Source organism: Barbus barbus (genome assembly GCF_936440315.1).
Source record: "Barbus barbus genome assembly, chromosome: 16".
NCBI lineage: Eukaryota > Metazoa > Chordata > Actinopteri > Cypriniformes > Cyprinidae > Barbus > Barbus barbus.
This window is the reverse complement of record NC_136744.1, coordinates 284,914-310,789: the sequence shown is the minus strand read 5'-3', so window position 1 is coordinate 310,789 and position 25,876 is coordinate 284,914. Positions and strand designations below refer to the sequence as shown.

Genomic DNA, 25,876 nt, shown 5'->3' with positions numbered 1-25,876 from the left:
TTGACAAATCATTGTCCATTTGTGATGCATGAAGTAAAGTCACTGAATTGAATGTTAGTGTACAGTGTTGCTGAAATACTCACGTATTTGACATGATTCTCTTCAGGAAGAAATCGGTGATCTTCCGCGGTTCTGTCTGTTCTACATCAGCTATGGACTGCAGCTGATCGCTTTGGTTTTATCAGCCATCGCTGATGTTTCACCTGAAGTTAAAAGAATTTCACAGAGGGTACGGAAAGCGTGTGAGAAATCTGGCATGTAATGTCACTTCAGCATTCAGTGAATGTATATTTGTCAAATTTGCTGCCTTCTCTAATTCATTGCAGAATCCTGAAGCCAAAGCAACGTTTCTCAGCAGAATCACCTTTAATTGGCTCAACAGGTGGATCTGAGTTTACTTCTGTTCCTCGTCTTTTTCTTCTTTTTACCGATTAGATCATCTGCTGATGGCTTTCTGCGTGTCACTGTTGTCTGTCCAGCACCAGTCCTTTACTGTATGTGCAATGCAATGGTCTGTCATATGCGTAATACTCCTGTGAATCTTGTTCCTCAGCATGGTGATCAAAGGCTTTAAGAGGCCTCTGGTTCAGGAGGACATGTGGGATCTGAACGAGAAGGACTCCACTCAGACCATCTGTCAGGACTTTGAGGACGTTATGGTGAAAGAGCTGAAAAAAGCCCGCAGCAGCCTGCAGAAGAAACTAAATAAACTAAAGACTAAACATGATCATCAGAACGGCTTGGCCAAGGGAGTCAGTCAAGATGTTCTAGTTATGGTAAAACCATCATCTTCCATAGTTTCTAAAGTAGAATAATTAGTGTGTAAACACCTCTCAGCGTTCCTAATAATGATGAATTTGCAACACACTGAAAAAAACTAATTATGATTATGATTTGGTTCAAATCTTACATTTTGATTTAATACTATTCAAAACTATTGATTTTCACAAAGACAAAAACATGCTTACAGAGTAAGATTATTTATTATAAAGTGTGTTGGATTCACATGGTGTAATCCTGTACATGGAGCAATAACACAAACATACTTTTTCACATAAATTAAACATCATCCAATTGAGTTATTTGGAAGTGATTTAATACGATTCCCTGACAGGATTTAATTTAATTTATTCAGGGTTTTTTTTCATCTTAATCAATATTTTCTGTAGACATAAACCAAAATGTTACTAAATGCAAGTCAGTTTAATAATTTGGCCAAAACAGATTTAATACCAGAAACCATCATTTTCAATTAAACCAATATAAAATTGCTCTTTAAATTGTATTTTTTGTGTAATACGTAAATTCAGTTTTTTGTAATCTAAGGACCAAACACTGAACGATGCACTCACAATTTTTTATATCAAATTAGGAAGAGACAGGAAAGAAGAAGAAGAAGGATTCTGAATCTGACTATCCTAATTCCTGGCTGGTTCCCACCATTGCTAAAACCTTCAAAAGTGTGCTTTTAGAGTCGGCCCTCTACAAACTGATACAAGATCTTCTGGCATTTGCAAGCCCACAGCTTCTCAAGTAAGAGGCCTTCTGTGTTCATTTCATTTCCAAGCTTGTTCTTGTACCATGAGAGTTTTTTGTAGCTGCTGGCTCTCAGGTATATGGTCTTCAATAAGACCTCAGTTATTGCCTTATTAGTTCTTAATGTGGTGTTTCTGAAACTGCTGGACTGCTCCCCACTGTGAGCTGTGGTTTGTCACAGGTTAATGATCTCCTTCACTCAGGACAAAACGAGTCACGCCTGGTCTGGTTACCTGTACGCCGTGCTGCTTGTGGCGGTGGCTTTTTTACAGTCGGTTTTTCTACAACAGTATTTCCAGCGATGTTTTATCCTGGGTATGAAAGTCCGCACAGCTCTCATGGCTGCTGTTTATAAGAAGGTACATCTGCTGTAATGTTAACACTTATTATTATTATTATTATACGCAGTATATCATAGCCAGTGGATGATGACTCATTATCACTGGTTCCTCTCAGGCATTAGTCGTGTCTAACGACTCTAGGAAAGAGTCGACCGCTGGAGAGATAGTCAACCTGATGTCAGCGGACGCCCAGAGATTTAACAACGTCACCAACTTCATCCATTTGCTGTGGTCATGTCCGCTGCAGATCGCTCTGGCCATCGCTTTCCTCTGGATTGAGCTGGGTCCCTCTGTCCTGGCCGGTCTGTTGGTCATGGTGCTGATGGTGCCCATCAATGGCTGGCTGGCCACCAAATCCAGGGGCTTCCAGGTGACTTGAACTGAGCATTGCTCTTATAAAAGAGTTATCTGGTTACAAAAGAAATATTAAACACTGCATCAATATCCACTAAGGGCAACATGTTTCTTTTCAGGTGGAAAACATGAAATTTAAAGACACGCGCATGAAAATTGTGAATGACATATTGAATGGAATAAAAGTAAGTGGTTTCTTGAACTCCTCTCAGGAAAAAAAAGGTACAAAATCTGAGGTGGTACTCTTTCAAAAGGTACACATTTGTACCTTATTTACCCCTCAAGGGTGCATTTTAGTACTTTGAAGGTGTCTTCATGGTCCATATTAGCAGAGCTGGGTAGTAACTGATTACATGTAATCTGATTAAAAAAATTAAATACTTGTAGATGGTAAAATTACATTTTAAAATACTCATAATCAGACTACAGTTACCTTTTATTGATTACATATTATTTACACAATAGCAATACATTATTCATAATTTATAGATTCTCCCTAATTCATCTTTTTCAATCTTTTCAATTTTCCTTTCTAAAATAGCCTGCCGCTCATATACACTCAGAAAGTCTTCCAGTTTTTGTGGAAGACAGCATTTGAGCACTGCATTTACAAAAATCATTTCAGGTTTAAGAAGTATTTCAACATTGCATCAACTACTGATGAACACATTCATTTTTATGTGAATTAACACTCTGTAAGTGATTTAACCATGTGTTTCTATGTCTTTGGGAGGCGTTTGTCTTTCAAACACATTAAAATGCACAAATTCACAATCTCTTTTGTCGTCTGATCCTCTTTCACCTAATATATTTGCTTGAAGTACCCCTGAGATTTTAAAAATAAAACTTTTTTTTCTACTTGAACCCTGCATTTCCTTCACAAACCCCAGCTTATATAAAGTTTAATGCACTTCATGTTGTCTAAAACAAAAAATGGAATATATTTTCTTAATCTTTGCATTTTTGTATTGATATGGTACAAGATTATCCTATTTAAATCATTGTAATAAATGAGTTAGGTCAAAAGTAATCTAAATATAGTCTGATTACATTAGATTACCTAAAAATGTGTAATATAATGGATTACGTTACTAACTACAATTTTTGTCATGTAATTTGGAATCAGTAATGGACTACAATTTGTAAGTAATCTACCCATCTCTGCATATTAGTACCTTTCAAAAAGGTACTGTCCCAGTAACAGCTTTTGTACCTTTGTTTTGTTTTTTGGAGAATGTAACATGCTTCACATCATTTTTTCATTTTCAATCCAGTCAAATGCGAATATGAAATCTTGGTTTGCTGATGTCTCTGCACATTTTTCACTTCTTTTCATCACTCTTGTGGTAGGTTCTGAAGTATTACGCCTGGGAGTCATCTTTTGAGTCTCAGGTTCAGGAAATTCGAGAGAAGGAGCTGAAGGTGATGAGGAAGTTTGCCTACCTCTCATCAGTCTCCACCTTCATATTTTCATGTGCTCCAGCTATTGTGAGTATAACAGTGTTTTTATATTCATAGTTTTCAGTTCCATGACCGGTTCGAAGACTTGGAGGGCAGAACATCCATAGAACTGCTGCAAAAGCATATCAATTTTTCATCTGTTTCCCAGCCGCAAATATTTAGATCACATCTCAAAAGAATAAACAAAAGGTATTTCTGAACAAAATGCACGTTTTGGCCATTTGCAATCCATATTAAGCACCCGCAGCAATATTTCAATCATAAACAGTGCGACAAAACGTTGTAAAAACACTTAAAGTGCCTTAATATATTTAAAACAGTAATATTAAAAGATCATATTCAGTATTCACCATATTAATGATGCATAGTTTACACAGGCAAGCAGATGAGGCCGGAATATGAACGCAATCCACTTAATGGTTCAGTGTTTTCCTTCTAATGGTTTTCTATGGTAATCCATTTAATGTGGAACTTTGCACATTGTGTTTATATTCTGGCTTCATCCTCTTGCCTGTACAAAATATACATAATCAATAAAGTGTCCACTGAATCTTGCCTTTTAATATCTGCGTTTTACTACATTATTACTTGATGCAATCTGCGTAAAAATAGCTGGCGGTCAGCGGAGCAAAGCTTGGTTTTGAAATATATAAGGATATATACAAACCCGATTCCAAAAAAGTTAGGACACTGTACAAATTATGAATAAAAAGGAATGCAATAATTTACAAATCTCATAAACTTATATTTTATTCACAATAGAATATAGATAACATATCAAGTGTTGAAAGTGAGACATTTTGAAATGTCATGCCAAATATTGGCTCACTTTGGATTTCACGAGAGCTACACATTCCCAAAAAGTTGGGACAGGTAGCAATAAGAGGCTGGAAAAGTTAAATGTACATATAAGGAACAGCTGGAGGACCAATTTGCAACTTATTAGGTCAATTGGCAACATGATTGGGTATAAAAAGAGCCTCTCAGAGTGGCAGTGTCTCTCAGAAGTCAAGATGGCAAGAGGATCACCAATTCCCCCAATGCTGCGGCGAAAAATATCAATAATGGAGCAATATCAGAAAGGAGTTTCTCAGAGAAAAATTGCAAAGAGTTTGAAGTTATCATCATCTACAGTGCATAATATCATCCAAAGATTCAGAGAATCTGGAACAATCTCTGTGCGTAAGGGTCAAGGCCGGAAAACCATACTGGATGCCCGTGATCTTCGGGCCCTTAGACGGCACTGCATCACATACAGGAATGCTACTGTAATGGAAATCACAACATGGGCTCAGGAATACTTCCAGAAAACATTGTCGGTGAACACAATCCACCGTGCCATTCGCCGTTGCCGGCTAAAACTCTATAGGTCAAAAAAGAAGCCATATCTAAACATGATCCAGAAGCGCAGGCGTTTTCTCTGGGTCAAGGCTTATTTAAAATGGACTGTGGCAAAGTGGAAAACTGTTCTGTGGTCAGACGAATCAAAATTTGAAGTTCTTTTTGGAAAATTGGTACGCCATGTCATCCGGACTAAAGAGGACAAGGACAACCCAAGTTGTTATCAGCGCTCAGTTCAGAAGCCTGCATCTCTGATGGTATGGGGTTGCATGAGTGCGTGTGGCATGGGCAGCTTACACATCTGGAAAGGCACCATCAATGCTGAAAGTAATTTCCAAGTTCTAGAACAACATATGCTCCCATCCAGACATTGTTTCTTTCAGGGAAGACCTTGCATTTTCCAACATGACAATGCCAGACCACATACTGCATCAATTACAACATCATGGCTGCGTAGAAGGAGGATCCTGGTACTGAAATCGCCAGCCTTCAGTCCAGATCTTTCACCCATAGAAAACATTTGGCGCATCATAAAGAGGAAGATGCGACAAAGAAGACCTAAGACAGTTGAGCAACTAGAAGCCTGTATTAGACAAGAATGGGACAACATTCTTATTCCTAAACTTGAGCAACTTGTCTCCTCAGTCCCCAGACGTTTGCAGACTGTTATAAAAAGAAGAGGGGATGCCACACAGTGGTAAACATGGCCTTGTCCCAACTTTTTTGAGATGTGTTGATGCCATGAAATTTAAAATAAACATATTTTTCCCTTAAAATGATACATTTTCTCAGTTTAAACATTTGATACGTCATCTATGTTGTATTCTGAATAAAATATTGAAATTTGAAACTTCCACATCATTGCATTCTGTTTTTATTCACAATTTGTACAGTGTCCCAACTTTTTTGGAATCGGGTTTGTATAAAGATATATATATATATATATATATATATATATATATATATATATATATATATATATATATAGTGTCACGGGCTGAAAAATCACGCCACCGTGCAAAGTGAGATAAATTTCCCTGGAGGGTGTATTTATTGGAAAAAAAGTTGCAAACAATCGTGGTGAACGTGCAGGATGTGGAGTTCCTCTTCTGCCTGGTGCTCGATTCCCCCTTTTCTTCCTCCGGAAGCCGTGCTCGGTGACTTGGTGCAGGTGGCGGGCTGCTCGGTCAGCCAGTGCTGTCTGGGAAGGACAAGAAAAACGCACGTTAGCAGGTTGTTTGTTGTTGGCTTTTGTAGGGCTCCCCTAAGCCGCTTCAGCTGGGCCCGATTAGCCTCCAGTGATGAGAAGCAGGTGTCTCTTCTCCATTGCCCGGGCGACGCTGATTGGTTCCTGGGACATGCTTCACAATATATATATATATATATACCTCCTATAAGGGTGTGACATCACGTGAAAACTATCAATATGAAATGATATGAATGTTGTTTCTTGAAAATGTTTAATGCAAGTAGTTGCTAAAGTGTATTCAGAATCAGATTTATCTCGTTTTGTATTTTTGACTAAAACTAAAGTGTGTTGAATGCTTGAAAAGAAAAATATATCTCGAATGCACATCTCAATAACATTTTATTGATTATTGGTTGTTTATGAGGTCTGGGTGCAGATGGAGCTCATATCATGTCTTATTGTCTGCAGGTGTCTCTGGCGACCTTCGCTGTGTTTGTGTCTGTGAGTCCTGATAACATCCTGGACGCAGAGAAAGCTTTTACCTCCATCTCACTCTTTAACATCCTGCGCTTCCCACTCGCCATGCTTCCACAGCTGATTTCCATCATGGTTCAGGTATTAGAGTTAACACATTGATATGGAAGCATTTCATTGCTACCTTTCTATCAATCATATTAAAAGCTATTACTGAATTTGTTAGAAATGTGTACTCTCTGTACTTTGTTTAGACCACTGTGTCTAAGAAAAGACTTGAGAAATTTCTGAGTGGCGATGATCTGGACACAATGGCAGTAACGCGTGACGACAGCCACAGTAAGAACTTATTATGTCATTTCCTAAGAGATTTTTAGACAAACTTGAGAACAAACTTCTAACTTTTGACAAACTTCGAGCTGATTTCAAATAGTTTTAGAAAAGCTAAATTCATCTGGTCAATTACTACTTGATGAACTCATTAATGCTTGCCATTTTTTTAAAGTTACTAGTCATTTAACATACTGCAAAGAACAAGCTTCAGTCCACTTCAGAGCAACAACAGCAGTTTAGTGTGAAATCTGAGAGTGATCGGTGTTCTCATAATTTGCTGATTTAGCTGCTGCCGTGAAGATGACTGATGGCACGTATGCCTGGGAAAGAGACACAGAACCAGTTCTGAAAAAGTGAGATTTGCCATGTTTCACTTCAACATTATACTATGATATTTTTTACACTATTACAGTATACAGCAGATGCCACAATGACTATTTATCACCACGGCTGTGTGTTTGCATGAGTGTGTGTGTTCTATCTAACCAGTGATTATGTTGTTCAGTGTCTCTCTGGACATTAAACCGGGTCGTCTGGTGGCAGTGGTCGGGGCTGTAGGGTCTGGAAAGACGTCACTGATATCTGCTCTGCTCGGAGAACTGCACAGCCTCAAGGGTCGCATTAATATCAAAGTAATCAAACAGATCTTATAATAAAATGTGTTTTTGCCTACTTTCAGATTTAGTTCTCTACTTGAACACTCATGTACTGTCTGGACCGTTAGTTACATGTCTCTCTCAGGGGTCTGTGGCGTATGTGCCGCAGCAGGCATGGATTCAGAACGCCACTCTGAAGGACAACATCTTGTTCGGCTCTAATCTGGATGAGGAGTGTTACCTGTCTGTGGTGGACGCATGTGCGCTCGGGCCAGACCTGGATCTTCTGCCAGGAAGAGATCGAACTGAGATTGGAGAGAAGGTAAAGTGTGTGGTAGGGGCGATATACCAGTAGACTATTGTCTCTACTGCGGTTAAACACTCATGTGATGTTGCTGTGCCATGTGGTCACGAAAACGTATCTTTTGCACACGTTTTTAAGGGTTGCGGTTTAAAAACAAGTCATTTTTAAAAACAAGTGTGGGAGTATTGAACGGAGTTGTTTTTGCTGATTTATAGGCCTTGAATGGTTAAATACACACTTGTATGTGTCAAAGTGTCCTCGTAAACACAGTAATGTAGGACTTAAGTAAAAGCAAACAGCTGAGAAGGAAAACACGTTTAACAGTATATTGGATCCGGGCAGCTCTTAAAGTGACAGCAGTCTCCTACTGTCATTCATGTTAATAAAACAACAAAAGAGAGAAAATCTCTCACTGCTCGTGACCAAATCACTTTTGAAACTTTAATAAGAAATATATTTAATTTACACAGTGAGGAATATGCAGTGCTTTTATACATTTGATTCCTTGTATGTAGCATTTCTTATTTATTTGTTCTACTGTATTTCCCCCCCCCCTATTGCTTGTAATTAGTTTCCTTTTCTTATTTAATCACTGACGGTTTACTTGTCTTCAGTGAGCATGAGTTTTTTTGTTTGTTTTTTTGTTTTTTTGGCTAGGAATCGTTTTTTGTGATATTGATACTGGTGACAAGAATTATTAAATTTCTATGGTATCAAACATGTTTATCATAAAGACCTTATTTAAAGCTAAAATAACTATATTTTGATATATATCGTTATTGTGAAATAAAATGACTCATATCATGATATAAGATTTTGGTCATATCTCCCACCCTTAGTGTGTGGCGTGTTGATGATAAAATGGCCTTTTTATGATGATTTGTCTCTATAGAGCAGTGGTTCCCAACAATTTGTCCTTGAATACATATAAGAAAACATGAGACCGGTGAACAAAAGGTTACAGTTTACATATTCAGTGGCAGATCGAGGCATGGGAGATATGGGCATCTTACCAGGAGCATAGAAAAAAACTGAAATAACACTAAATATACAGTCTAGAACACGCAGACTATAATGCACACATACACCTACTAAGGGACAGGACTAAATGCATCACATTATAGGTTAAGAACCTCTGCACAATTAGGTTTAGACTCTCTCTTTCTAAATATGAAATACTTTAAAAAAAAAAAAGTGGTAACACTTTATTTCGATAGTCCACTTTAGACAGTCTACTTACAGTAAGTAACTTTGCAACTACATGTCAACTAGCAGTCATTAGAGTATTAGTAGACTGTCTGCTTAATATCTTCTAACAATTTATTTTGATGGGTCCACAACATACAACATACTGACTATTATAAACTTTGCAAGTATATTTCAACTTATTCTACTAACCCTAAACCTACCCTACTGAGAGTTAGTAGACATGTAGTTGCAAATTAATGAGAATTAGTTGACATGTAGTTGACATGTAATGATAAAGTTACTTATAGTTAGTAGAATGTCTAAAGTGGACTATCGAAATAAAGTGTAACCAAAAAAGTTATATGATTTTAATTATACTCATAAAATATACTAAAACACCACGCATTCATTTACTATTAAATTAACAAATCAGTATTCACACAGTTATGTGGTTATAAACATCAACAAGCACTAGTGAAAACAAAAATGTAACAGTCCTACATATCAACCAAACAGAATACATGTTAGATATTTATACATGTTTGAGTTTATCAGTATTAAACATGCTTAATCATGCAATCATCAGAATCAACAATCATCAGTTCCAAACTATACTGGTTTGTGAATGGATAATGTACTAGATTTGTCTAGATTTCAGAAATGTTCCATATATTTCATTTCCTTCTCTTTTCTCTCTCTTTTTTTTGTTATGAAATAGTTTAATATAGCCTGTATATTGACATTATATCAGTAACCCTGCACTCTAGATAGTGTTTCTCTCAACCCTGTTCCTGGTTCAGAAGTTCAGAAGTATGTAGTGCTAGTGTGCCTGCAAGAACAGGGTTGGGAAACACTGCTCATTTAATTTTTCATTTTTCATACACTGTACTACAGGGCATCAATCTGAGCGGGGGACAGAAACAGCGGGTGAGTCTGGCCAGGGCGGTCTACAGCTCCGCAGACGTGTACCTTCTGGATGACCCACTGTCTGCAGTTGACTCACATGTGGGAAAACATCTCTTTGAGAGGGTGATCGGACCCAAAGGACTGCTCAAAGACAAGGTAGGAGACTAATGGCAATACTCCGTCTACACTGTTTTATTTTTAATGGTATCAGGATTTATTTAGGCAGGGTTCTCAACTGATCTCAAACATAGACTGAGGATTATATTTTCATTAGAGATTTTCATCAATCACAAAACAAAGAATATTTTCAGCTTTTTCAATTCCTGCACTGCTGTTCTGTAATAATTTTATATTACAGAAAGGTCCATGAAGTCGTGGCCTAATGGTTAGAGAGTTGGACTCGTGATCCAAAGGTTGCGGGTTCGAGTCTCGGGCCGGCAGGGATTGTAGGTGGGGGGAGTGAATGTCCAGCGCTCGCTCCACCCTCAATACCACGACTGAGGTGCCCTTGAGCAAGGCACCGAACCCCCAACTGCTCCCCGGGCGCCGCAGCATAAATGGCTGCCCACTGCTCCGGGTGTGTGTTCACGGTGTGTGTGTGTTCACTGCTGTGTGTGTGCACTATGGATGGGTTAAATGCAGAGCACGAATTCCGAGTATGGGTCACCATACTTGGCTGTATGTCACTTCACTCACTCACTCACTCATATATATTTGGACACGGTCACATTTTTTTTAATTATTTTAGCTGCTGACCAAAACATATTCAAGTTACAGTTTTATAATGCTTTAAAGTGCAGACTCTGAGTTTTAATTTGAGGTATATTCTCATCACAATTGGAGGAAAGGTTAAGGAATTGTGGCTCTTTAATAAGTACCTCCCCCCTTTTTCAAGGGATCATAAGTAATTGGAAAATTGACTCAAAAGCTGTTTCATGGACAGCTGTGGGCTATTCCTTCGTTGTTCCTACATCAAGTAAGCAGATAAAAGGTCTGGAGTTGATACTAAGTGTGTCATTTGTATTTGGAAGCTGTTGCTGTGAACCACATCATGAGGTCAAAAGGATCTCTCCATACAAGAGAAACAGCTGATTGTTAGGCTTCAAAAACAAAAGAGATCCATCAGAGAGAGAGAGAGAGCAGGAACATTAGGAGCCAAATCAACAGTTTGATTCATTCTGAGAAAACAAGACCGCACCGGTGAGCTCAGAAAAATAAAAAGACCTGGACGTCCACGGAGGACAACAGTGATGATGATCAGAGAATTCTCTCCATGGTGAAGAAAAACCGTTTCACAACATCCAGCCAAGAGAAGAACACTGTCCAGGAGACAGACGTGTCTGCAATCAAGAGAAGACTTCACCAGAGCAAATACAGAGGCTTCACCACAAGCTGCAAACAAGCCCAGGTTAGACTTTACCAAAAAACATCTAAAAAAAGCCAGAGCACTTCTGGAAAAACATTCTTTGGACGCTGAAATTAAGATCAACCTGTTCCAGAATAACGGGAAGAAGAAAGTCTGGAGACGGCTTGGAGCAGCTGATGATCAAAGCACACAGCATCATCTGAGAATCATGGAGCAGTTTTCTTTTTTCCAGACATGGAGTTTCCAGAGGTCTGGACGCGGGTGCCAGAGGGTGCCCCGTCTCTGAGAGAGAAGATCCTTCCTCAGAGGAATTCGCCAGGGAGGGGCTGTCGCGAGGAGCGTGAGTTCCGGGAACCAGGTCCGGCTGGGCCAATAGGGCGCAACTAGCAGGACCTGCTCCTCGTTCTCCCTGACTTTGCACAAGGTCTGTGCAAGTAGGCTCACTGGGGGAAACGCATATTTGCGAAGGTCCCGGGGCCAGCTGTAGAACAACTGGCAGTGAGAGGTTTCCGGCGAGGCAAACAGGTCTACCTGAGCTTCGCCATACTCTCCCAAAATCAGCTGGACCACCTGGGGGTGGAGTCGCCACTCTCCCGGCAGCGCAGCTCGTGAGAGCTCATCGGCCACGCGGTTGAGCACACCAGGGACATGAATGGTGCAAATCGACCTCAGATGCTTCTGACTCCAAAGGAGGAGATGGCGGGCGAGTTGCGACATGTGACGGCAGCGCAGACCCCCTTGACAGTTGATGTACGCCACGGTCGCAGTATTGTCCGTACGGACCAGCACATGCTTGCCCCGTAACGGCCCTTTCAGGCGGCCCAGGGCACCTGCTCTAGGGGCACTCCTGCCCGAAGAAACAAGGGGTCTGACCACGGGCTGAAGGTTTGGCGGCATTCCGGAGTGATTGCCACTCGGTACGTGCCACGTTGCCACGCCCATCTCGGGACTTGGCCGTGAAGCCAGTGCTGAAGCGGTCTCATATTAAGCAAACCGAGTGGGGTTACTGCCGCTGCGGCTGCCATATGCCCCAGGAGCTTCTGAAAAAGTTTCAGTGGGACCGCTGTCCTGCCTCTGAATGTATTCAGGCAGTTCAGTACCGACTGAGCACGTTCCTCTGTGAGGCGTGCTGACTGTTCGACCGAATCCAACTACATACCGAGAAAAGAGATCCTCTGCACTGGGGCGAGTTTGCTCTTTTCCCAGTTGACCTGAAGGCCCAACTGGCTGAGGTGACTGAGCACCAAATCCCTGTGTTCGCATAACTGCTCCCGAGACTGAGCAAGAATGAGCCAGTCGTCGAGATCGTTGAGGATGCGAATGTCCTGTTCTCTCATGGGAACAAGGGCTGCCTCCACGACTTTCGTGAAGACGCGGGGAGACAGGGCCAGCCCGAAGGGCAGGACCTTGTACTGATATGCTCGACCCTCGAACGCAAAGCGCAGAAACGGCCTGTGTCGAGGAAGAATCGAGACATGAAAGTACGCGTCCTTCAGGTCGACCGCTGCGAACCAATCTCGGGGACGGATGCACTCGAAAATGCATTTCTGCGTGAGCATTTTGAATGGTAGCTTGTGAAGGCTCCGATTCAAAACTCGCAGGTCCAAGATCGGTCGTAACCCACCGCTTTTCTTGGGCACAATGAAGTAAGGGCTGTAAAACCCTGACCTCATATCTGTTGGAGGGACCGGCTCTATCGCATCCTTTGCCAGTAGGACTACGATCTCCGCACGCGAGACGTGGGCATCGACTGCTTTCACTGAAGTGAAGTGGACACCTCTGAACTTGGGGGGACGCCGGGCGAACTGAATCGCATAGTCGAACCTGATGGTCCGAATGAGCCAGCGAGACGGACTGGGGAGCGCTAACCAGGCTCGCAGAGACCGCACAAGCGGGACCAAGGGGACCTCGACGCAGTGGGGCAGCGAGGTGGAACACAGGGACGCGGCTCGGGGGGCTCTCTTTGGGAGGTGGCCTGTAGCGGGGTCTGTGTGTGCTGTGCAGCACTTACCTGGTTCCACGATCGGACAGGGGCTACAGGAGAGGCTTGGGTGCCCATCTCAAACTGCGCGCTGCTGTCCGCTGGCGATAGAAGAGGTGGATGAGTGTGGAGAGGTTTTGCTCCTCCCACTACTCTCCGAGCCCTCTTCGGACCCGGAGATGATAGAAACTGCTCTTTTATTGAAAATTTTGGGAAAAATTTAACATTTTGGCGGAACAGAAAGAAAAGGGAACAAAAGGATTTACCACCCGGCCCTCCTCCGGGGGAAGGAGCGGTGCAGTCACCATCTCCTGAAGAACAGTCCCAACCATCTCCGGGTCGCCCGTCCTAGGGCCTCTTGCTCTTGGCTTTGCCTGGGGGCCTGGACGGGCTGGGGACCCCGCTTACGACTGGCACCACGGCGCCGCTTGGGTGAAAAACTTGCGGGTCATGACCACCCTCGTGCAGGCCCCTCAGTGCCTTGGCCTGATGGACCTGCAACAACGCCATAGCGTGTAAGGCGGAAGCGGCTTCCCCACAGGCCCGGGAAGCCTTGCCGGTAAGTCCGACGAGTGCTTACAGGCCCGGGAAGTGAGAGACGGCTCCCCCCGGCAGGTGGAGTTAGGGCACAGCTGCATAGCAACAGCCCGCTGTTGGGTGGGTGGCTGAGAACCAGCTCGTGCCACCCCGAGGAACCAATCATCCAGCCTCGAGGGCTCGGGACACGGTGGAGGATTCCACATGAGCCCGACCCTGTTGGCGGCCCGGGAAAGCATAGCCATCATTTCCGGATCCCTATCGGGCACAGCTACCGTACCCGAAGGAGGCAATTGCGCCGACGCGTCATCTCCAGAAAAGTCTGACTCACCCTCCGATGCAGCTATCGACATCTAGTCATCGGGAGGAGCGCCGAAGGATACGGATGGTGCACACCTTTGAGATGGCCCACCACGCTCCCCCGGCAGCTCTACTGGCTGCGGAGTGCATGGAGGAATGAGGGTTCCTAGCTGCTGCATATGATTGCATGTTACACTCGAAGCAGATTGGCCTCTCTAGCGAGATTCCTATTCGTCGGTCAGTCCGACGTGCGTCGAACGTGACCGACTGAATGGGAACTGTGGCAGTGATATGGACCTAACTGTATATAAAATACATTGATCTGTTTTGTCCCCTTCTCTTTCTCTGTAGACTCGTATCCTGGTAACTCATGGGATCAGCTTCTTGCCGTATGTAGATGAGATTGTTGTATTGGTAAATGGGGTGGTGTCTGAGATAGAATCATATGACGGTCTTCGAGCCAGTAAAGGAGCTTTCTCTGAATTCCTGGAAACGTACGGCAAAGAAGAAAGCAACAACGCTGACGCCAGAAAAGGTTTGTCTCCCTACCAACTTTTGCACTTTTTTCTGAGTTTCAAATATTGTCCTAAATTTGAACACATTCTAAAAGCTTTATTGAGGTGCTTGCAAGATCTACAATGCTTCCGCTGCTAAAGTGTTGGCTACTTTCTTTTCCTCGTTTGCTTTATTTTTTGGTGCAAGTTGCCTTTCCTCATGCTATTCTGGTTGTGAATGCACAAAACTGTCAACTGACAACCAGAACACAACAGAGATATTTACCTCAAAGAAGAAAATACACACTTACGTGGGGTTTATGGTGTTGTGTTTCATGTTGTGTTTTTAATTCTTCTCGATTTCTCAAGTTTCTTTGACCTCATGGCTTGGCTTTTGTTATGCTATGTGGTTAGAGAGGTGTTTGCCTTTCTAAATCGTGAATTTGAAGGCTGCAATTCGGCCATCAAGCTACTAAATAGTAAAAATAATGTGCAACACTACTGTAAAAATTGTTTATTTTTAATGAAGACAGATCTTGAATTCACACAATAGCATTCACAGTAAGAATGAACAAATCAGGAGGCAAAATTGTCACTGGAAATAATAGACGATTCAGGCACCTTTGGCATACTCTTTTCAATATTGTGACGAGTCGCTGCCTCCCCCCTTATTATCATCATCACCCGGTCCCGTATTCGCCGCCCTTCACAAGGCTCCCGACGGAAGTGGGTGTGTGAGAGAGGAGGGGGCGCTGAAACAGCTAGGGCGGGCGGTGTGTGATGTGGCGCACCTGATGTGAATAGAGCCTCATCACCGCCGCTTTTTAAATGCCGAGCGCGCCGCTCCTCGAGAGACCGGTCTCTTCCCCGTGCATGCACACTGGTGTCCTCGTGGGTCCAGGGAGGGAGCATCAAGGATCTCCCGCGCCGCCAAAGACGCGATCTGCCCGACCCGCAGTCCGGATGGAATTCCGCACCCGTGAGACGGCTGACGGGCCAGGATGCCAGGCCGTTGAGCCCCCCGGAAGTGCCGCGACGCCTAGGAGGGACGAAGCCGCTGAGAAGAAGCCGCCAGCCTCGCTCCCCGGTCCCGAGTGGGGAGCGTGTGCGGCCACCGGACTCCGCCCCTTACCTGGACCCTTCCCTCCGAACACTGCCCTCCTTCATGAACCCCGCAGCACGACGAGGACACCAGACCCCCTGTTTATTTTGGACACTTTATTTGATCATTTTGTTTAATAAAAACCTCTCAGAGGCCTGACGCCACACCCACTGTGTCTGTCGTTTGCTCCTCCCACCACAATATACTATGACCTATGATCTCTAAAACATTACATATGCTGCGTCCCAATTTGCATAGGCTACTATCCATCCTAAATAGTATTCAAAAATTGCACTAGTATGTCCCAAATCATAGTATGTTGAAAAGAGTATGCCAAAGATTCCCGAACGGTCTACTAAAGATTAAAATTCAAAGTGCAGATCTAACGGCTAATATTGCCCACAACACAATGTGCTGTGGATGAGGATTCCATTAGAACTACAAACACGCATAAAAAGGGTTTAAAAACTACAAACATGTCGGATATGCAAGACCGACGGACAGACTGAGAAAGGGGTTTGAGTGATAAATAATGTCTAACCTGATTAAAAGCCTACAGCCATATAACCCTGCAGCCCAAGACCAGTTGCCCACTGAAGCGAAGCAGGGTTGAGCTGGTCAGTACCTGGATGGGAGACCTCCTGAGAAATCTAGGTTGCTACTGGAAGAGGTGTTAGTGAGGTCAGCAGGGAGTGCTCACCCTGTGGTCTGTGTGGGTCCTAACGCCCCAGAATTATAGTGACGGGGAGGCTATACTGTCAACAAGTACCGCCCTTCAGATGAGACGTTAAACTGAGGTCCTGACATTCTGTGGTCATTAAAAATCCCATGGCACTTCTCGTAAAGAGTAGGGGGTGTAACTGGGGCAGTCGTGGCCTAATGGATAGAGAGTCGGACTCGTAACCCAAAGGTCGTGGGTTCGAGCCTCAGGTCCGGCAGGATTGTAGGTGGGGGGAGTGAATGTACAGCACTTTCTCCAGGCTCAGTACCACGACTGAGGTGCCCTTGAGCAAGGCACCGAACCCCCAACTGCTCCCCGGGCGCCACAGCATTGTCTGCCCACTGCTCCGGGTGTGTGTGCTCTTAGGATGGGTTAAATGCAGAACACTAATTCTGAGTATGGGTCACCATACTTGGCCACATGTCACTTTCACTTTTTTTTTTTCACTTTAAAGATGCAGTTATGATGAAGTAGTATGTCCCAAAGCTTGCCTACTATTCTGCTACATACTCAAAAGCATGTACGTTTTCATCACAAAAAAAGAGTACATACATTTAGGGCATAGTATAAGTAGGCAAATTGAGACACAGCAACCAAAAATATATAGGCCTATACTTGAAATGCACAGATTTTAAGTATGTTTGGGTATCTGCTAATATCAAAACGTGTGGAATCGACAAACATAAACTAACTTTATTTGTTGTTCTCACTGTTCAACAAGCATCAGCTCAGGAGTCAGAGTATGAGCAGATTGACACGCTGCCGGAGGGTTTGGAGCCACAGGCTGATGACTCTCCTGAGGACATAGTCTCAAGCACACTAAAGAGAGAAAACAGCCTGCGCCACAGCCAACGAAATGGAAGGTAAAATCGACACACCACAGACTAATATTTAACATGTCAGAAGAACATTTCTCACAGATATAAATGAATGTTGCCCCAACTGAGCAAGTATTCTCGTGATCCTTACATACTGAAATGCACATTCTGAATGAAAATCATGACTTCATTGCAGGAGTGCATTTTTGTAATCACCAAGACAGTTTTATTTCTATTTCTTGTCTTTAGTGTGAGAGTGAGGAAAAACAGCTCTGTTCGATCCAAAAAAGACTCTGGCGATAAGAAGGGACAGCGGCTGATTGAAAAAGAGGCGATGGAGACAGGAAAGGTACATTATAGTAACTAAATGCAGTTTTGATTTTCCATGTTTTGTTTTCCATTTTTCGCTCACTAATTTTGTGCAAATTATTTTTTGATCCAAATACCAGGTGAAATTCTCAGTGTATCTTCAGTATCTGAGGTCTATGGGCTGGTGTATCGTCACCTGGAGTTTCATGTTCTACTTCATACAGAATGTGGCCATCATTGGTCAAAACCTGTGGCTCAGTGACTGGACTGAGGATTCTGTAGAATATTTCAACACAACCTACCCAGCTCATATTAGAGACATGAGAATAGGTATCTTCGGAGCCCTGGGATTGGCACAAGGTATGAGCAGAAAGAGGTTTAAGAAATGCTTTCACAAAAAGAATGAAATAGAGGACAATCTCCATTTACAGAATACAATATTTACAGAAGCTGTCAATAAGTTTTATATGAATTTCTTATGATCCTGAGCAAGATGAATAATTCGTTGTGAGTGAATATCAGCAGACACAGCACATGGATGTTCTTTTGTGACTAAATAATGGTATATCTTTCCCCATCAGGTTTTCTGGTGTTTTTTGGTACTATACTCCTAGCTGATGGATCCATTTCTGCATCCAGGACTCTACACACAAATCTGCTGTCTAATATTCTCAAAGTACCCATGGTGTTCTTTGATACCACACCTTCAGGACGAATAGTCAATCGTTTTGCCAAGGTAGAGATGGGCCTAATTGAACACTTGATTTTGAACAAGATTGTTGCTCTAAAGCCAAAACAAAGATCTACTAATTGTAATTGTAAAGTTGTAGTCTCTGATTAGTATGTTGTGCAGTATGAAATATGGATCACAAATATATAAAATGAGATGTTTTTGGATTGTTAAACTTTCCCTGTTCTTAAACTGAAATGTTTTTTTCTCCCCAATTTGGCTTATATTTAGGATATATTTACAGTAGATGAGATGATCCCGATGTCCTTCAGATCCTGGATTCTCTGTCTTCTTGGAGTTCTAGGGACCTTGTTCGTTATCTGTCTGGCTACTCCAATCTTCACCGCAGTTGTTGTACCAATGGCTGTTGTGTACTACTTTGTCCAGGTAACACAACTACCTGCAAAGTACTCTGTATGGACAATGGGTTTCTAAAACATGTTTCTCTTACATATAGTACAGAGTGAGAATCAGACATTTAAGCGAAATAATTCTAATCTATCCTGCTGTCCAGTCATTTTGTATAAACCTTCTTCCTGTATTTTAGAGGTTCTATGTTGCTACGTCCAGGCAACTGAGAAGACTGGACTCTGTATCTCGATCTCCCATATACTCACACTTTGGAGAAACGGTATCAGGCCTCTCTGTGATAAGGGCATATGGGCACCAGCAGCGTTTCCTAAAGCAAAATGAGGACACCATTGATCAGAATCTCAAAAGTGTCTATCCTTGGATTGTTTCTAATAGGTCAGTATTGGCACTCTACATCAAGCTTTTTGTCAAGCGATACATCTGTTTTTGCATCATAAGCACTTAATGTTGCTTGTTGGGTTTCAGGTGGTTGGCCATGCGTTTAGAGTCCCTGGGGAATCTGGTGGTGTTTTTTGCAGCTTTGTTTGCTGTGATCTCTCGTGACTCTTTGAATAGTGGATTGGTTGGACTGTCCATCTCATATGCCTTAAATGTAAGTTTTTGATTTTGAGGTACTTGTGATACCTCAAATAACCTTAAGTGTGTTCAGTAACTCTAACTGTGTGCCACTACTCATGCTCTTATTAGGTGACTCAAACTTTGAACTGGCTTGTGAGAATGACATCAGAATTGGAGACCAACATTGTTGCTGTGGAAAGAGTGAGGGAGTACGCAGAGCTAAAAAATGAAGTGAGATTTTTGGATTAATCTACTAAAAACCATTTTCTTAATTTTACTGATTTTATTAAATTATTTATTACAAACTAGCCTAAAACTGCAGCAGGGTTGGTAGAAACAAATTATTAATGGTTTGGCAATACTACTGACCACGTTTCAAAACCTTTATCACTAATTATTAATGGCTTAAATTCCAAAACCTCAAAAGTAGCATGAGCAGCTTTACAATAATGATTGTTTGAAGTATTTGCTAAATTTGCATGACCATATTTCCATCATTATTGTTAAGATAGAAAGGTCACCTGAAAGTGCATTAAGTCATTGAGAATAGGTAAATCATACTTAATAAATTTGACACCTGTAAGGTAGGGGTGTCCAATCCTGCTCCTAAAGGCCCAACATCCTGCAGAGTTTAGCTCCAACCACCTCCAACAGACTTGGCTGGAAGTTTATAGTGCAGCAATGTCCAATCCTGGAGGGCCGCTATACTGCAGAGAACAGCTCCAACACCAAATAAACACACCTGACTGCATAATTACTACAAAGTTCTATGCAGAGGTGGGTAGAGTATCCAAAATCTGTACTCAAGTAAAAGTACAAGTACTTATGGAAATATTTACTCAAGTAAGAGTAAAAGTAACAATCCTAATAGTTACTTGAGTAAGAGTAAAAAAGTATCCGATGAAAAACTACTCAAGTAGCTAGTTACTTCTGATCTGATTGATATGAAGCGAAAACCCTGAATTTCACACACCTCTCCTTGAAAGTGTCTTTGTTCTGCTTATATAAAACCAAGGTTGAAGTAAAGTAGCCTATCTTCAGTCCTGTGATCACTGATGGGCACATTAACAACACATAATGACATAACCTGCCATTTGCAATAAAATCTCAAAGACACCCAGATGTTTTTCTAAGAGTTAATTCTGTCTTTATTTTTACATTCACAACACAAACGTGTCAGCATCTGCATTTAAACAAGCTAACAGAGAACTAAAGAGTAGATATTTGTGCAGAGTGTGTGTTTGTTATTATGTTTGAGTATGAACTTATTTATGTGTGTTTGCGTATGTGAACATTTAATGTGTGTTTACAGTATGTGAACATTTAATTGGTCATATCTTTTTTTTCTTGAACAATCAGTTTTACAGAATTTTGCTGTTGAATTTCAGCAGTAATTGGCTCTCAAGATATTTACAATGCAGTCTCGATCTTTTAGCTGTGAGCAGGAGTCCGGCGTGACTAAAAAGTCTCTCACAGGCTGCAGATGCTGGGATGGCTGTGTTTACTTTTAGAGACAACTTCTTGACTTTTGGAAAGGAGTGTAACAGATCCATACCTCCAGCTGATGAACATGAAAGGTACCTCTCCAGCTCTCCTGTCTCTGAGTGGCCTGTTTTCATGGATGCGAAGAAGTCCTCTTCATCTGAAGGGCTGCTGTAGCAGAGGGCATCATTTTCCACGCTGATCTCCAGTTGGTCTTTTATGTAGTCTAGTCCTGTGCCGAGACAGATTTACACACTTTACCTGCATAATCCTACATTATACAATATATATCATATATTTTATTCACACTACCAGTCCAGACCTTATACTGTAACTTATTACACTGTAACTCACCACTAATAACAAAACAAAATAATAATAAACAAAAACAGAGAGATGGTCTTATCTCAAGGTCAAATAAATAACATGTGAATTGACACATGAATTAACAGATACATTACCTGTTGTCAAGATGCTCTTGTCTGTTGTCCAGGCAGTTCTGAACTTTGGAAGCAGTATAGCTGCAGCAATAAGCTCTGTTTCCTTCATGACCTCTCCAAAACGTTTGAGGATACCTCCGTGTAGGGCCTTAAGAAGGGGTTGACAGACTTTACAGGTTGACTCCAGCTTCTTCAGCTTGTCCTGCAGTTGGTAAAGTGTTGGCAGCAGAAAACCCATATGAACTGATGATTCCCCTTGGAGTAGGTTGAGGGCCATTGCAACTGGCTTCATTACAGTAGCGTACTCAGCCAAAAATGCCAATTCAGCTGTATTCAGCCTGTACCATGAAACACAAATGGTTAATAATAATAATAAATGTAGATCAGCTGTGTTATAATATACACTCCCACCAAACCACTAAATCCGACCCGGTCTTACAACTTACATTTTTAGCTTTAATGCTGTGCATACATTTCGGATTGCTTGCTCTCCTTGTTCCCTCTGGATACGCACCAACCTTTCTACAGCCAGAAACAGCGAGTTCCACCGTGTCTGATTGGGTCGCAGAAACTGCAGTTTGCACTCACGTTCCACAGTTTCAAACGCCAAGGCTGACCTGCTGGTTTTGTTCCACAGTGCACTACATTTCGCAAAAGCTGACCGTGATAGCCTCTTATATGTATCACTTCCAGTTTCTGCCGCTGAAGCATCAACAGTAGCAACAAGGTTAAGTAGATGGCATGCACATTTTTGATGTCTGGGAAGTTGGTATTCCAGGCCACAGTCCTCATCTAAAATACCAAAAAGGTCTTGGTACTCCATCTCCGATTCACTTTCGTCAGATTCTTCCTCAAGTATGAAGTCTCCCTGCTCCTGTGCATCATCTTCTTTCTCCTCCCCATATATTCGAAAGGCCTTCAGAAAGTTTGAGCCACTATCTGTAGTCGTCCTTGTAATCTTTCCTCTGATTTTGTACTCTTCATGTATTTCCTCTAAAGCAGCAGCAATTACATCAAATGTGTGTGATCCTGTCATCCGTCTGCAAGCCAAGGCTGCTGAACATCTCTCTAAAGACATACTGTCTATCCAGTGGCAGGTGACCCCCAAGTAACTGCACCGCCTGGCTGACCAGCAGTCTGCAGTTGTAGCAACGTACTCAGCATTGTTTAATTTTTGGATAAGTGCACTCTTCATATTGTCAAATGTATCCTGCACTTTGATACGCAGTGTTTTTCTTGTCATTACTGTGCACTGAGGTTGCAAGGTTTCAATAATTTTCCTAAATGATGGTAATTCTACAATAGAAAATGGCTGGTTTCCTTCACAGACAAACGTCTCGGGTTACGTATGTAACCCTGGTTCCCTGAAGGGAACGAGACGCTGCGTCGAACGCTACGGGGAACGCCCTCAGCGTGACCGCGCTCTGAACCAGAGTGTAAAATGTCCAATGAAAGGGCGAGACGTCATAGGCGGTGACGTCACTGACCGGAAAGCATATAAGCACGTGCGGTGGAGCCGGCGTTTGCTTCCAGGAATGAAGCAACCGCTCGCAGAGATACAGGAAGTATGGCCTACATACGTAACCCGAGATGTTCCCTTCCAGGAACTCGAGCTGCGTCGAACGCTACGGGGAACGAGATGCCAACGCCACCAGACTTCCAAATACCTGCCCTGTGTGTATCACTGGGAGCACAGCGAGGGCGAGAAGAAGAGCCGGGAGTGGCCATAAGATCAAGGTGATAGAACCGAACAAAGGTGAGGGGCGTGGACCAACCCGCAGCATTGCAGATATCCTGCATAGAAACCCCTGCCAGAAAGGCCTTGGAGGCCGCCATACTCCTAGTTGAATGGGCCTTAAGCCCCAGAGGCGAAGGGATGCCTGAAGATTCATAGGCCAAGGAAATAGTATCCACAATCCACCTGCTAAGGGTCTGCCTAGAAGCAGGCAGACCCCGCTTAGGAGGACCGAAGCAAACTAGCAATTGGTCCGTCCTTCTCCACAGGGCAGCTCTGTGGACGTATGCTCGCACTGGACACACACAGTTATGCTTTCGCTGGTCAGGCTCCCGAAAGGGAGGAGGACTGAGGGCCTGCAGCACGAGGGTATAGAAGAGGGGCCGTGCAGGCCGTGGTATAGAAGAGGGGATCTAGGAAATAACCCGCTCGAGGGTAGAAAAACGCTTTGGCCAGACCAGGGGCAAAGACGAGATAAGAAGGGGCCATGAAAGGCCTACAAATCCCCACTCTCTTAAGAGACCACAGCAAGGTCCCCGTAGGGACACGTCGTACAGGAGGCCTCAGCCTCAGCGCACCGTGGAGGAAACCTGTAACCAGGGGGTGTCGACCCACTGTAAGGCCACCGAGAAGGGCGTGGTAGGCCGATAAAGCCGCCACGTAAACCTTCAGGGTGGAGTGAGTTACCCCTGCGGAGAAACGGGCCTGCAGGACCTGCAGCACTGTACCAAACGGGCAGTTAACTGGGTCAAGGTGGCGGTCTCCGCACCAAGAAGTGAAATATTTTCACTTCAGGGCATACAGTTTCCTCGTAGAGGGAGCTCTGGATTGGAAGATGGTCTCAGCAACCTCGGTTGAGAGACCGGAAGCTATGAGCTGCGCCCCCTCAGAGGCCAGAACTTCCACACGTAATGCGCGCGTCGCCTCGGCAACGTGCGCTGCAACAGCGAGCACTCACTCAGAGGGGGAAGAACCGCACACGCGGGCTTCCACGAACGAGAGCGCTAGATCTGGGGAATGCAGGAGGAGATAGGGCGAACCCGTCTCCAACCTGTTCACCAGATCCCTGTTGCCATCCAGAACTCCCGGGAGCAGAGCGATCGGGGAAAAACCGTACAGACGAAGCCTCGGCCAGGTCTGTACCAAGCGTCCAGTCCAAAGGAGCTGGAGGAACTAGAGGGGCATAGCGCTGACTCTCGAGTCGCACAGCCAAAAACCTCCATATCTGCTTCACCACCTCGGGGTGAAGCATCCATTCCCCGGGCCTCAGCCCCTGCCTCGACAGGATGTCTGCTCCCACATTGAGATACCCAGGGATATCGATGGCTCTGAGCGAGCGAAGTTTGCCCTGGGACCACACAAGGATCTGGTGCGCCAGCTTGTACAAGGGGCGCGAACGCAGACCTCCCTGGTGGTTGATGTAAGAGACCACCGCTGTGCTGTCGGTGCGCACCAACACATGGTGATCTCTTAGGTCCGGGAGAAAGTGCTTGAGTGCACGAAACACGGCCAACATTCCCAAACAATTGATATGCCACGTTAGATGGCGACCGCTCCACAGACCGCGGGCAGGGTGGCCACTCATGACCGCTCCCCAACCGGTGAGGGATGCGTCCGTCGCTAGCATTACGCGGCGACAAGAGGCTCCCAGCACCGGGCCCTGAGACAAGAACCAAGCTTGGCTCCACATGTCTAAGGCACGTAGGCATCGCCGCGTGACTTTGATCATGCGAAGCGGGTTTCCCCTCGGGGAGAACCCCTTGGTCTTGAGCCACCCCTGTAGGGGTCTCATGTACAGCAGGCCAAAAGTAATCACGTTGGACGCAGCTGCCATGAGCCCCAGCAGTTTCTGAAACTGCCTGACAGTGAGTGACTGGCCCTCTTTCACTCTCTTGACTGAGGTGAGGATCGACTCGCTCCGAGCAGGAGACATACGTGCCTGCATCGTGGTCGAATCCCACACCACGCCTAGATAAGTGGTTCTCGTTACTGGAGAAAATCACACTTTCTTGACGTTCAGTCTCAACCCCTTCATGTGCGCGAGATCGACATCTCGATGCCGAGTCGCCACCTGCTCTGATCGAGCCAGAATCAACCAATCGTTGATGTAAAATGCGGGGTACGAGTGCAGGGCCAACGAGAAGAACCCAATATCGGTAAGCTTTGCCCCTAAAAACAAACCTGAGGGACTTCCCGTGAGAGGGAAGGATGGAGACGTGAAATATGCGTCCTTAGATCCATCGTGACAAACCAGTCCTCGGACTTGGTCTGAGACACGACTGATGAGTGTAAGCACCCTGAACTTCAGTCACATGACTGAGCGGTTCAACTGACGCAGATCTACCATCCTTCCTTGGAACAATGAAGTACCGGCTGTAGAACCCGGACTCTCTTCCGTGAGGAGGGACCACCTCGATGGCCTCCTTCCCCAAGAGAGTGTCTACTTCCTGTTCCATGATCAGAGCCTGCTGGGGGCCCACGCACGTGGGAATCACCCCATTGAAAGGTGGTGGCGGAGCGCCGAACTGAATACAAAAGGCCTTTCTCTACAGTACGCAGGACCCAATGAGATCCAATTGGCAGTAGTTTCCACGCTGCCTAAATGGTCTACTAAGGGAACCAGTCTCTCGAGACTGGCCTCTGATGTACCCAGAGCTGCTGGCACGGTGCCCTGAAGCGGAGGACCGGCAGGGGACGGCCGAACCAGGAGCTCTAGGGACCCCCGCAGGGGTGGCGAGCTTCTCAGCTCCGCTACACTTCGGGGCGGAAGAAACTGAGAACACCGCTCGCTGGAGCCAGCTGCGCCCTGGAACTCTGGCAGGGTTGGCAGACTGCTCTCCCGAGGGCACTGGGGGAGACGGACACCCGATCTGCCCCAGAGGGGTCTGCCCTCGTAAGTCCTAGGCAC

General features: G+C 44.1%; 1 protein-coding gene across 2 annotated transcripts in view; it reads left to right on the top strand.

Annotated features, from left to right (window-relative positions):
* LOC306882670 (ATP-binding cassette sub-family C member 2-like) overlaps nt 1-25,876 on the top strand; it is a 49,686-nt gene that overhangs the window by 12,408 nt on the left and 11,402 nt on the right. For both annotated transcript variants that reach the window (XM_079437481.1, XM_079437482.1), the window contains 23 exons: nt 107-229; nt 327-382; nt 554-776; nt 1,373-1,533; nt 1,718-1,895; nt 1,993-2,247; nt 2,351-2,416; nt 3,582-3,719; nt 6,691-6,837; nt 6,951-7,035; nt 7,316-7,382; nt 7,535-7,661; nt 7,771-7,947; nt 10,012-10,179; nt 14,559-14,742; nt 17,246-17,387; nt 17,592-17,691; nt 17,792-18,011; nt 18,233-18,387; nt 18,613-18,768; nt 18,929-19,128; nt 19,219-19,345; nt 19,441-19,542. In XM_079437481.1, coding sequence (XP_079293607.1) covers nt 107-229; nt 327-382; nt 554-776; nt 1,373-1,533; nt 1,718-1,895; nt 1,993-2,247; nt 2,351-2,416; nt 3,582-3,719; nt 6,691-6,837; nt 6,951-7,035; nt 7,316-7,382; nt 7,535-7,661; nt 7,771-7,947; nt 10,012-10,179; nt 14,559-14,742; nt 17,246-17,387; nt 17,592-17,691; nt 17,792-18,011; nt 18,233-18,387; nt 18,613-18,768; nt 18,929-19,128; nt 19,219-19,345; nt 19,441-19,542 — 3,357 coding nt within the window. The remainder of the gene's footprint in view (nt 1-106; nt 230-326; nt 383-553; nt 777-1,372; nt 1,534-1,717; nt 1,896-1,992; nt 2,248-2,350; nt 2,417-3,581; nt 3,720-6,690; nt 6,838-6,950; nt 7,036-7,315; nt 7,383-7,534; nt 7,662-7,770; nt 7,948-10,011; nt 10,180-14,558; nt 14,743-17,245; nt 17,388-17,591; nt 17,692-17,791; nt 18,012-18,232; nt 18,388-18,612; nt 18,769-18,928; nt 19,129-19,218; nt 19,346-19,440; nt 19,543-25,876) is intronic.